General features: G+C 32.3%; 3 protein-coding genes and 2 non-coding genes across 6 annotated transcripts; 2 read left to right on the forward strand and 3 right to left on the reverse strand.

The window, feature by feature from the left end:
* Window positions 1–105: 105 nt before the first annotated feature.
* On the reverse strand, window positions 106–1,676 carry frpr-6 (G-protein coupled receptors family 1 profile domain-containing protein). The gene is made up of 6 exons (NM_182420.3): window positions 1,433–1,676; window positions 1,227–1,383; window positions 810–1,115; window positions 639–764; window positions 465–589; window positions 106–415 (listed from the first exon to the last, which is right to left on the reverse strand). The coding sequence occupies exons 1-6, from the start codon at window positions 1,645–1,647 to the stop codon at window positions 295–297; spliced, it is 1,050 nt and encodes a 349-aa protein (NP_872220.1). The 5' UTR covers window positions 1,648–1,676; the 3' UTR covers window positions 106–294.
* Window positions 1,677–9,032: 7,356 nt separating this feature from the next.
* F21C10.18 (Nematode Specific Peptide family, group B) lies at window positions 9,033–9,681 on the forward strand. Its single transcript, NM_001307837.3, has 2 exons — window positions 9,033–9,153; window positions 9,437–9,681. Exons 1-2 carry the CDS (start codon window positions 9,099–9,101, stop codon window positions 9,652–9,654), a joined length of 273 nt encoding a protein of 90 aa, NP_001294766.1. The 5' UTR covers window positions 9,033–9,098; the 3' UTR covers window positions 9,655–9,681.
* A 199-nt stretch (window positions 9,682–9,880) lies between these two features.
* Window positions 9,881–10,014, reverse strand: F21C10.14. Its single transcript, NR_069155.1, has one exon. It is a non-coding gene; the product is annotated as an Unclassified non-coding RNA F21C10.14 (non-coding RNA).
* Window positions 10,015–10,094: 80 nt separating this feature from the next.
* pqn-31 (Prion-like-(Q/N-rich)-domain-bearing protein) lies at window positions 10,095–11,527 on the forward strand. 2 transcript variants are annotated; one of them, NM_001028659.5, is made up of 4 exons: window positions 10,095–10,192; window positions 10,315–10,871; window positions 10,918–11,007; window positions 11,055–11,524. In NM_001028659.5, the coding sequence occupies exons 1-4, from the start codon at window positions 10,135–10,137 to the stop codon at window positions 11,454–11,456; spliced, it is 1,107 nt and encodes a 368-aa protein (NP_001023830.1). In that variant the 5' UTR covers window positions 10,095–10,134; the 3' UTR covers window positions 11,457–11,524. The 2 variants fall into 2 exon arrangements, with proteins under 2 accessions (NP_001023830.1, NP_001023829.1); NM_001028658.6 differs by having other exon boundaries at window positions 10,098–10,192; window positions 10,273–10,871; window positions 11,055–11,527.
* Window positions 11,528–12,646: 1,119 nt separating this feature from the next.
* F21C10.15 lies at window positions 12,647–12,785 on the reverse strand. Its single transcript, NR_069156.1, has one exon. It is a non-coding gene; the product is annotated as an Unclassified non-coding RNA F21C10.15 (non-coding RNA).
* Window positions 12,786–12,824: the final 39 nt, after the last annotated feature.

A 12,824-nucleotide genomic window follows, 5' to 3' on the forward strand; every position in this document is an offset into this window, starting at 1 on the left:
TTTGTACCGAGATCACTATCTCAAAAGCTAAAATTATATATTCATACTTTTCCTTAACCAGACAGTTTGTTTCCATATATATCGTCTAATTTTTAGCATATCATAAATAAAATTCACAACATTTTATTTCATTGAACCGTTCGTAAGATATAGGAAAACAACTTTCGGAATGATTATTATGACGCCGAAGAGGATGGCAAGCAGGAACAAAAAGATCCAAGGAAGTAAAAAAGAAATATCAGAAACAAAAGATCAAGAGATTGGGAGACTACTATATATCCTATTTTCAGATTATTATGCCATTGATGTTTTTGGTGATGTTTTTGCCAGTGAAGTACATATTGAATCGGATTTTTGAAGAAGCTTCCGTTTGTTCAAGTCTGTGAGGCTATTATCCGGAAGGTTGCTTCGTTTTCTAAAATAATATTTAATTGAAAGAATAAGATTTTGATTTTAAAATTTACTTGAACAAATAGCACAAAATATTCCTGAATCTAGCCGAGAAAAAGTAATATATGAAGAATGTCGTGCCAATATGAATGACGATGAGAATATTAGATACTTCAATCATCACTTCGAAATATTCATTCTGAAATGACATGTTCAGATTATTTTATTTAAATCTTTTAAAAACGTACGTGTCGATTGAGAAAATCTTTAAAAATGCTCTCGAACAATTTGAGAGCCATACTGAAAAAGTGACAGAATCCAAAGAGAATAGTCACAACCAACAACATCACAGTTGTATTTTGCTCTTTTTGAAGCTGGAAATATAATAATAATAGAATACAAACGTGTAAAATATTTACCGAAGTCGTCAAAAGTGCTCTCTCCTTCCTTGATTTTCTCAGTTCATTGATGACTTTCATGTTTGCAATGAACATTATAACAAATGGCAGAAGGTAGTCAAAAATGACAGAAATGATGATAAAATATGAAATGTAGTACCACCAGTGCTCTTCTGCATCCAAAATTCCACGTTTTGGCCAGTATCCCAATGCATCCGAATAGCCAATTTGGTATTCAAAGAATTTAGGGAAGTTCAGAATAATTGAAAATGTTATGATGGCTATAACAATTCTAACTGAGTTTTTGAATGTGCACCAAATGTGGACCTGTAAATATTTTCAAATTAGATTTTCTGTGTTGAGATTATAATTTGAAATAAAATTCTGATGTGAATAGTTTCCAATTGTCTATTGACAATTTCACTTCACAAGACTTACCTGTAACGGTCGGCAGACTGCAATCCATCGTTCTACAGTAATCACCACCATTATATAAAGACTTGCAGTTTTTGCAGTCATGCATAACGGATAGAAGAATTTTGTTGAAAATGCAATAAACATACGGCGCATTGACCAAGCACCATAGACATTGTCCCTGAAAACAAGATAGTTAAAACCAATTAAAAAAAATATTGCAAACTAACCAAATAGGCAAATATGAGATGCTATATAGTGGAAGCGCAAAAAGAAGCACAAAAATGTCACAAATTGAAAGTGAGTAGAGTAAGAAGGCGACAGTTGACTTTCGCATGTTTGGAGTTGTGTAGACGTATAGGGACAATCCATTTCCAACTAATCCAACTAGTATTATTGGAAGATAAATCATTGAAACATATTCGGGCCATCCAGTCAATTGCATATTGTTCGAGAAATTGAATCTGAAAATTGTCGATTGAAAATTTTCGAAATCTTTTGTAATTACAGAGCTGGAGAAATGTCATATACACTTGTCGAGCAAAGAAACATTTTCCCTAGAAAAAAAAACGAAAATAAGAAAATTGATTTTCAAGAGAGCTACAAAACCAGGAAACATGTAAAAAAGAAGCATCGGGAATAAATATTTTTTGAGCACACCTATTGTGCTCCGAACTCTTGCATTATTTCCACTTTATTCAAAATATTTTCAAAAACAACTAACACATCCCATCACAGGCGGAAGATTTTTATATGAAAACAGAACGAAAAGCAATAATTAAACAAAAAGTATCATTTAGTCAACTGACGTTACTTGTCTGTCTGGAGTTGACAAAAAGAACTTTCATAAGGTACTTTGAAATGACAAACTACAAAAAAGTGGAAGTTGGAGTTATAACATATTTACTGAAAATGAGGAATAAGGAAGAAGAAGCGTCTTATTCTCATTATTAAAATGTATTAATAGAGCGGAAAAGGGAGAATCTGGGTGGAACAACTCTCAAGAATAATGAGAGTTTTCAAAGATTTTTGAGTTTTTAAAATATATCCAAAATCTGAAATAGATAGTTTATAAAGCTCAAAAAAGGAAATGCATCGATTACCTGAAGACAAGAGGAAATGAGATAGGAAATTGCATCCAGCAAAGTGCACGAAGTTAAAAAAATGTTATTGCAGAACACTTTCTTGATTGAAATTTCAATGTTTTTAGATTGAAAACAAGAATATTCTGGATTTCTTTCTGTCATGAGCTCCAACAATGACATTAAAGTTGATTGATTAAATTGAATTAAAAAATAATAATTTATATTCATGAAAATTTATTACAAGCTTGAAATGGCAAAAAAATTATGAACAGACTGGAATAAAAACCCAGTTTATATCATGATAAAACATACATAGTTAGTGACGTGGAATTGTACTCTTTTATATCCAGAGGGCGGATATGGTAGAAATAATAAATAGTGATGAGGTGTTTTTATGAACAATATACTACAAGTTATTTATCGCTTTGTTTTTATTTTGTATTTTACTGGGGCACAAGTCTGAAACTTGCTTTGAAAAACGTGATACTATTTCAAAATGATGATATGGAAACTTTATAAAATTAACATTCGAAAAGTTCTTAAAAATGTACTATTATTGTACAGTTATAAGCTCTTTGCTTACAATTAGCTAGAGATGCAAAAGGATTAGAAAGTGAACTTAAATCCCAGACCGCTTATTTTTCAGACGACCTGCCAAATAAAAGACCCATTATATGCTCAAAGTTTTCAGGGACCGTTTAAAACTCAATTGACTAGGTATTACGCAAGATAAGTAATGAGGAAACAGCTGAAACATCTTGAAACCTTCAATCAAAAGTCTCGAACTTCAGCTTGATGACGTGGCAGAAAAAACGAGTTGCGTGATAAATAGAAATTATCAAGACAGTTTTGTGGTATGTAATTAGTGGTTGAAAGAACAAATGGGCGGGACTAAGTTTGTTGAAATCAAAGCCAACAAAATTGCTTCTGAGAAAGAACTGAAATTCAATAAAGCACGAGAAGAGTTCGACGAACAGAATAGAAAATACAACTTATTTTGGGGTCATCCCGGTTTTTCAAAGATTTTTCAGGGTTCTCGCGCCACTAATAACTGATTCATCATTTTCTCACCAACATGTTCGATGATTTTTGAGTGCTCTCAGAGCTTTATTGAGTGACGGAGAAAAGGAAGGATTAGGAACTTGTTGTGGTAGTATGCAAAGATGTTTTATGTCAAATGACCTTCTTAAAAAGAGTATGTTCTGCATTTTATTTCTTGGAAAAAAACTAGATACGTCCAAAACTAATCTTTAATTCGAACGTGCATATGTATAAAAGGAGCGTTTCATAAAATTTTGAGAAACCCTCTCTAATCTTGTTTTCACAGAAAAATGTCGAAATTTTGCAAGTCGCGTATGTTAATAACTGAAAAATATTATTTTGGCGTACGCTGGCTAACATAGTTTGCAAATTCCAAAGACAAACATCTCTCTAAATTAAATATTGCTTTAAAAAAAGTTCAAAACTGCCGATCTATGGATAAAGGCTTGCGTCATCTTATATGTATCATTGAGATCGTTCCACAGAATATTACTTCACAAAGATGATACAAATTGGCTCAATCTAGTCACGTATATTCAGGAAAAATGACACATGGTTCGACCTTGCATGTCTCTGACTATTCGACGAAAATTGAGTTTGACATAAGTGGATATGATGGAAAATTAATCTTGCAGAAACGGTTTTCTATTATCAACTACAGATTAATGAAAATTATAGTTTATGAAACAATGAAGAAACCATTGAGAGTTAAACTTTTAAATACGTTTGAAATTACAATTCCGGGGATTTTCATAAATTAAAAAAAAAGACACTAACAAAGCAAAAAATCATACTTATTTTTAAAAATAAATCTTGAAATAAAAGCTTCCAATTCCTGGATTTTAAAATTAAAAACTGACACAATCACAAATGTTCGAATTGGCACAATCACAAAAAGTTATTAAACAAACATACTTAGTTGTTTTCTACTCCAAATCAACTTTTTTAGTCTTTAAAAGTAAAATAAATAAAATGGTGCCTAATTTTTTAAACTACTATTTTCGCAAAAAGTTTTTTCAGAGACTGAATAGTCTTATGCCCACATGCACGAAGGAAATGAAATAAATTGACGATATAAGTGAGGTCAGACAAGGATGTTTGTTTATGTTTCTGATTTTGAGCGTCACGGTCATCTAAAAAAATGATTCGAAAAACTTCATAATCTGAAGAACTGCGCAGAAATGTTCAGCTTATCAGGTCAGTGAAGTCAGAAGTGATTTTGCGAATTCGAAACTACATAATGCATGTTCCGTTTGTTCAAGGATCAAAACGCGGAAACCTTGACAGTGTGAAATTTATTCTAGTATTTAACTGTTTTTTTTTAATAAATACTGTTTCGACAAGAACCAAAAGTTCCAATTACTAATAACTAGAAGGAAATCATACACAGACATTTTTTTTAGAAATATGAAGTTGTAGATTGTCAAAGTTAAAATTCAAAGTCTTCAAATCTTAAAATGCACCAGTGATCTGTTTTTGTTTTCGCTATTAAAAATATGTTACTAATATAGTGTAGGAAAACTAACAATTAGAAAAAGCGTCAGTCAGAAATTCAAATGTTAAGTTTCGAATGAAAAGGTTAAAAGTTAATGTGACTTTTTTCACCTATTCTAATTAAAGGAGGACTAACGGTTCGGACGATTTTGAACGTATAGACTCAAAATGAGCTCAAATGAACTAATTTCGTAATGAAACTGCTCAAAAAATTTTAAAAACTTTTTTATGGCGGTTCAAATTTTTGAAAAAATTACACTGTTTTTGGCTAAAATCACGAATTTTTTCCATTTTTCCGTGTCACATCTGTTCGAAATTAGATTTTTTGGAATTATCGTCCTTTATTAGTTTATCTCATTTAATTTCGTCGATTAAAGTACATTTAAAGCCGATAGGTAACCAAAATCATCAAAACCGCTATAAAAAATTTTTGAAAATTTTTTGAGCAGTTTCATTACGAAATTCGTTCATTTGAGCTCACTTTGGGTCTATACGCTCAATATCGTCCGAACCGTTAGTCCTCCTTTAAGTGACTAGACAAAAGTTTCAGTTTTTAATTACTTGAGCTGACGTTCTCTTAAACTGGGAACTCTAATGATGTTCGTTCGAAAACTTCAAAGACCTTTCTATTATTTCGAAGAAAAAACAGGATAACTTTTATTTTTCTCGGGAAATATTGAATATTGAACTTGAATTTTCTTTTCTTTTTTGCTTATTTTTCTTCATGTGATATCTTATTGTTCAAGTGCACATTTTTCTAGTGCATATGATGCACATGTTTTGAAAAAAATTCTCGGAAAAAGATCACAGCAAGTTTGAAAGAATAAAAAAAAGCCTAATAACAAATGAATAAAGCTCAATAAAGAAGATTATAAATGTTTCATGAGAAAGGTAATCCTAGCTTTTTGTCATTTATGAATTATGAATACATGGAAAATACTTCCGGAAATTTAAAAGAACTAGAACTACTCTTAGAATAATCAGAAATTATATTGGAATTGAAAACAAAGGAGGTCTATGTGTCAGAAATAGTTCTCATCAAAGAATGAGTGAAGCAGAACAAAATATAGAATTCTGACTCAACATAACTCATTTTGGGAACTGGCTTTTGAGGATAATTTGAAGATTTTTTCAGTTTTCAGAACTCATTACATTCAAAAATACAACACTTCTTATTTGAATGATTAAGTTATTAGTCGAATTATTATAACAAGTTTTATTTGTCAGTTTTTTGAAATAATGGGCAATAAGCCATGGTAAAACCACAGCACCAGAAACGCGGGACTCTTGAAACGAACATACTTGGAATACACGTGATGAGGCCACGTTAACATGTAAGCTATGTACATTTATAATTGTTTTTTAAGAAAATTAGCTTGAACTTTCACAGTGTTGAATTCTCCTTCTCTTGCAGTCTACCCATGAGCAAGTCCTATAAAAAATGATAAACATAAATAAAAATCAATTTTTCTCGTGTAAAAAACTTCAGTTTTTTTCATAAAGCTAAAAACTTGATATCAGATCAGATGAAAGTTATAAATATTACACAAAACCATAAAATCAACGGTTTTCTTTTGTTTTGAAACTCAAAATTATTTTTATCATTGAAGTGGACGGAAACACATTACATCTGAATGACAAAAAGTATCAAAATAGTCTGTTTGTCATTTCACAGTCTTATTAAAGTTTTAAGGATATAATGATTATTGGTTTCAAAAAAGTCTAGAGAGCCAAACAAAAATAACTGAAAGGAATTTTAATGAAAAGGGAACTGAAGTAATGGAGAAGATAGAAATGAATCATTCTCAAGCATTTGATGATGTGGAAATGAATGGAGCAAAACATAAACGTTATTCTAATTAATAGCCTAATTCAAAAAACCTATAACTATTGTATGCCTCACTTGTTGCAAATTTTCAACAATTGGGAATAATTAACGATTGATAAAGTTTTAGAAAGTTGTGGTTTGATTTTGACTACTTTGATCTTTGGGAGTTGTTGAAAACTGAATTTTTGCAGCTAACATCTTTTATGTGGTCCGAAATTACCCGGATACAGTTTCCGGTAAATAGAATACCAGAAAAGGACTTCAAGAGCGAAAAGGTGAGAGGATGTTAACAATGATCTTGAAAACTGATTGCAAATTATTTATTGTATTCCCTTCATTTTGAAACGAGTTCAAGCATACATGGTCTTATGAATATGTGCAAAAATGTTATGAATAAATTGTTATAGATTTTTAGAAACGATAAAATTTTCCTATAACTGAAACATATCACTTTTCGCAAAATTTCAAGACCGTAGATCAAACAAAACAAATTTTGAAAGTAAAGCTAGACAAAAAATACAAACGACCCAAAATGTCGGATATCCTTATTTTTATTGCTCCAGGCGCGTGTTAGTTACAGTTGCCTTAGCATTTTTCTCCTTTCAAAGTTGTCATTTACAAAAAAGTAGGATACCAAAGTTCGAAAATCTTGCACACTTCTGGCTAATTCAATGATTTATTGTTAGTCTCGGTAAGGCATCAAGACTTTTTGGAGAGTGTATGGAAATCCCAAAGGATGGTGAATAATTCACAAAAAGAAATTGAGAAGTTGCCGCCACGAACGGAATTTACTGCTGAAGAAGCTTGATTCAATTTAAGGGAAAAAAGTGGAAACTTTTTTGAACGTTTCTCAAGTTGTGGCAGACATTACAAATTGAATTCATGTTAGTTTGGACTTTTTGATTCTGAATCTAAAAAAAGTTTCTATAAATTCTCGGAATTCTCTTTTCATTGAGATGAATAAATTGACGGATGAGGCGGAGAGAAGAGTTTCAGAAATTGAAATTCTGGATTCTTGGAAATCCATCATTTTCAGTTGACGTCCAGAACTTGAGCAAATGTACGAGAAAATGAGAAATGATTCTGGCCCAGACTAAAAACACAAATAAATTAAAGTGGAACGAGATGATGGACCGCATAAATAAGCGAAAATGAGAAAATATTTATTTTCTAAAAATTTATATATGTTTAAAAGTGTTTTTACACAAGGAATGCATGAGAAAAATGAGTAAATGTCGAACAAACGAGAGAAACGATTTTCAAAAACAATTCTCAAAATATCCATACGCACTTTCCAAGAAAATTTTTTAAACCAGGTGGTATGAACAATTGGAAAAATTGAATTTCAAAGAAATCTGAAAAAAAAACAATAAATTTATTATGTGTCAGATAGGATTAGACAAGGATCATGATGCACAAGAAAAAATAAAATGAATGTGTTAAGTAGACTTTTAGAAAACAAAACAAAGATGAATAAATAGCTCTAATTTAAGAAAAGATTCTTGTCCTTCTGTGAACAAAGATAGTGAGTTCAATGTGTCTAATAAAGTAAGATTAGAGTACACTTTGGTTGTTCAGAAATCACAAATAATGGAAAATATTTTTTATTCTGTTCTGAAAAACTCTCCTGCAGGTCGTTTATGATTCCATGAAACTGCAATATTCATGTAAAGTATTTTCAACATTCTTTTTATCAGCCTCGAAAGTTTTTGGAAAATTTGGTAAAAATTGAATTTTTTGTACTTCTGCAAATATAAATACAAAATTTTAACATAGGAGTGAGGGGTGACACTCTTGGTAAGTCGTCGAAGATTTGCATTTTTGGAAACTAGCACGTGTAAAAAATAGCTTTCATGCTACTGAAATCCGAGAGCGGGAACCAAAAGGACTTGATTATAACAATCCTAAACATTTATTGGGAGATTCTTGCTTTCGTGGAAAGTTTTCATAAGTTTTCGTTTAATTTTCAACTTCTTTTATGCTGGTGTGAGATCGTTAATTTCAACACTAATCTGATATTTGCATATTAGAAAGTGTCAATACTCCAGTTAATCGGAATCGTGTCTGGAATTAATCTGGATTCTGAAAATAACAGAAAACCCTTTTGTTTTCTCGTTAGTCTTGAACTCAAAGTTTTTAACATATATCGTATTACATATTCAATGTACCAATATGTTTTCAAACAATGACATCACATTATCTTATTTTGGTGAAACTCGTCACTTCCTTTTTCTGTCCGAATCAATGAATCAGGACTAATATTATTTCACGAAAGAGTCTTCAAGTGGTTGAAACCTATGTGCATCATGCATTTTATCCCTTCTGTAAACAATTGGCTCTGTAAAAATAACAGGAAAAAAACGATTTTAGTGTTTGATCAAAGTGCCATATAAAGAAAATGGACCGCTCACAAAATAACGAAATTTAGACGTATTCCGAAACACTAACATGAAGTATTTTCTATTAGTTCTCATTTGCACCACAATTAGTGCTGTATTCGCATGTAAGTTTGATCCAAAATATGTTACAAAAAGTAACATTTTGTTTTAAACAGCTGAATTATAAAAACAATCCCAGATTTAACAAGTTAGGATAAAACGCTCACGGAACGGTTAAATTTTTTGTCATAAAGACTTGGCCTTATTAGTCGTCTCGAATTAAGTTAATAATCACTGTAACTTAAGCTAGGTCCTCCTAAAGACATATTACGCCAACTTTCAAGTATTCCATTTTTGTGACTGAGTGGAAGTTTTTCTGTAATATGGAAAAAAATTAAACATTTTCAGATCCATACTACCAAGGCGCGTATAATCCATACTACCAAAGTTCTTCTGATCCCTACTATCAACCATTCCGTCTCTGGAATAGTCCAACAACATATCAGATTGGCACCGGAGTTGTCCCAACCTATTCGGCTCAAAGTTCGTACAATCCATTGTACCCATATTACCAATACAACTGGGACAATTTCAACACCGACTTTTACAATCCATATAAAAATTGATTATCGAAATAAACTATTGACAGCTTTTAACTTTTAAAAAGATTATTGCCACTACTACAAGACTACAATGTTCATCTCGCTTCCGAAATAGTTTATGTTCTCAAATATTTACTTCACATCTCTGAACCCATGTCACAGAAGCAAGCTCATTGAAACAGAAACATTATAAATTAGAAATTTTTTAATTAATTGCGAAATTGAGGAAGTCAATTTTTTATAACAACCCAATCAAAACTTCATCATCATTATTTTGTGATCAAGTGGCAAACTGTCACTCTTTTCTTTTTTCTAGTAAACACCGAGTGTAGATTGTTTGGATTTTCAAATCTTCTTCTCCACAGTAGTTAGTTGAAAAGTAAGAAAGTTAAATAGAAAGAGGCGGAGTGTCCACGAGTCTATTTGCGTTGATTCATTTTGGCAACCGATCATTGAGTATATAAGTGAAAAGGTCGTCGAAAAAGAACAGAAGTTTCACGAATCATGCAGTTTTTAACGATTTTATCAGTTTGCGTTCTTGCGGTAGCCGCTCAGCAACAATGTGAGTTAAAATTCAATTTTTTATGATTCGAACTAACTCAGAATTAAACTAACTTTAGAAAAACGTTAGAATAATTTTAGACGATAACAATGGACAGACATTCACTACGAATCAATTTGCAGCCGCGTATTCTACGAATCAACAATATCAACCTTCCCAAGGTGCTCAATATGATCAATATGGATCTAGCACTCTTCAATACAACAACGGAGCAACCGCTCAACCAATTCAATATAACCAAAATCAACAATATGGTTCCACGGCTCAGTACAATCAAAATCAAATGCAAAATCAGCAAAACTCGAATCAATATTCAACGACATCAAACATGAACAACCAGCAAAACTCTAATCAGTATCAGCAAGGACAACAAAATAATTACGGAACACAAGCACAATATGACGCTGGACAAAATCAAATGGGACAATCTGGACAAGTGCAAGGATATTCCAATAATGGATATTCTAATCAAAATTCCCAAATGAGCCAGAGTCAAGCTAGCAGTGGAAGTAGCAGTGTCTCCCTTATGGATTATTCTTTCAACAATGGAAACTGTCAGTATAAGGATGGACAAGTGATTGAAAATGGACAGACTAGACAAGCCACTCAACAAGAACTTCAACAAATTCAACAATACAGAAACAGCGTTGATCAATACATGAACCAAGTAAACGGATATGTAAGAATTTAAAATGTTATTTAGTCGTCTAATTTTTCGATTATAGGTTGGCCAATGGATTAACTCAGTCTTCCAAACTCTTCCATCAGTCAACAATTCTTTCCCAAATATCCCAACAATGCCAACCATGCCAACGGTACAAATATCTCATTGAGCCCAAATCTTAACATTTTATCTTTACAGGCTCCATGTTTGTGTAACGCTCAAAATTGTGGAAACACTACAAACACCAATGCCATTGGAAATACCCCACAACGTGATGCTTATGGAAACCAAATGGGATCAAACTCACAATTCCAGCAAGCAAATCAAAATGGACAATACCAAAATACTCAATACCAGCAACAAAATGGTCAAAATGGTCAAAATCAATTCCAACAGTCGAATGGCCAGAACCAAAACTCCCAATATCAGCAGACCAGCAACCAACAAATGAACAATCAACAATATCAAACTGGAGATTATCAACAGACCAACACCCAATCAATGGGATCACCTAATACAGGAACACAACAGTCGAATAATCAACAAATGAATGCACAGCAAACTCAGCAACAGCAACAGTATTATGGAAGAAAGAAGTAATAATGTTGATGCTCATATTGTTCCATTTTAATATTCTTGCCTCAATTGTTTCAATAAAATGTTCCATATACAAGAAAAATCACTTTATTCCAAAAATATTTAGCAATTCTTTTAGAGTTTTTTAAACTTTCAGAACACAAATGCAAATCATATTTGACAAAAATTAAAAATTAATTTCCTATGATAACTTAGATACAAACCATGTGGAAAATTTTGTGTTTATTATGTTTTCTAGATTTTTGTTGTTTCCGTTTTATGTTAATAGCCTACATATGTTTTTGCGGAAAGCATAAAACTTGTAGTGTGAAAACAAAACGTGAAAATTTAGAAAAACTCTGATTGCTACCCGAATACTTCGAAAATTTCACACAAATATTCGAAAAATAACTTGAATATCCTTTTGTATGTGTGTTGTTGCAATAAATCTTCCCGATTGGAAATGCCTGCAGAAGCAGCATCCGAAAACGTGGCACTGGACAAAAATCTGAAGAAGCTGATCTCTTGGCTAACTCCGTCGAGATGTGTTCCCATACGTTGTAATGGGCGGATAAGAAACAACCGACGGACGGGTCCCACGACCACACACACCATACTCACCAACACCGCCATCACCAACAATTGGCGCCTTCAATGTGTCTAGAGTACATCTGTTCTTAATTTTTCTTCGACTCTTTTTTTCGATACCAGACGGATAATTTTGAATGGTTGTTTCAAACAAAGAGAATTCAAATTTTTTTGAGTGATAATTTTGAATTTTCATTAGTTACCATTGCTAATTCTTCAATAAAAATTACCTGGCGTTCCGTTCACACAGTTGAATAAAAACTTTTTTCAAATTTCAAGTAGGAAATTATCATTCATTGTAATTGGTTTTTAGATACTCATTCATTCAACAGTGCGTTTTTACAAGTTTAACGCTAGTTGATTTCCTGAAACTTCTGATTTTGATCTGAGAAAAACAAGTTTTTAATAAATTTTAATCCTTCCCCTTTCAATCATTTTTATCAATTTTTTATCAATATACACGAGATTCAATTAACTGATCACTTTTTCTCGGCTTTCTTCTGTTCCCACAATGATCTGATGCTCCTGCTCCATTTTGTTCTCTATCCATCACCTCTTCCTTCGCCTCTCCGCCCGCATTTTTGTGTTGTTGTTCTCTCTATCTCTCCTTTCCTGCTTCATCCCACTTCTTGATGTGCTTTGGCTCAATGTTTTACACTCTTCCTTCCGAAGCAAGAGGAAGATGAGAGAGGATCCCCAGTCAGAACGTGTGTAATAGTAGGAGAGCACCACAGAAAGTTGGACAACCTTAGGAGTGGGCGGCACTTTTTATACTAATTTTTTGTACTTACTTATTTTTATGCT

Source organism: Caenorhabditis elegans, chromosome V (genome assembly GCF_000002985.6).
Source record: "Caenorhabditis elegans chromosome V".
Lineage (NCBI taxonomy): Eukaryota > Metazoa > Nematoda > Chromadorea > Rhabditida > Rhabditidae > Caenorhabditis > Caenorhabditis elegans.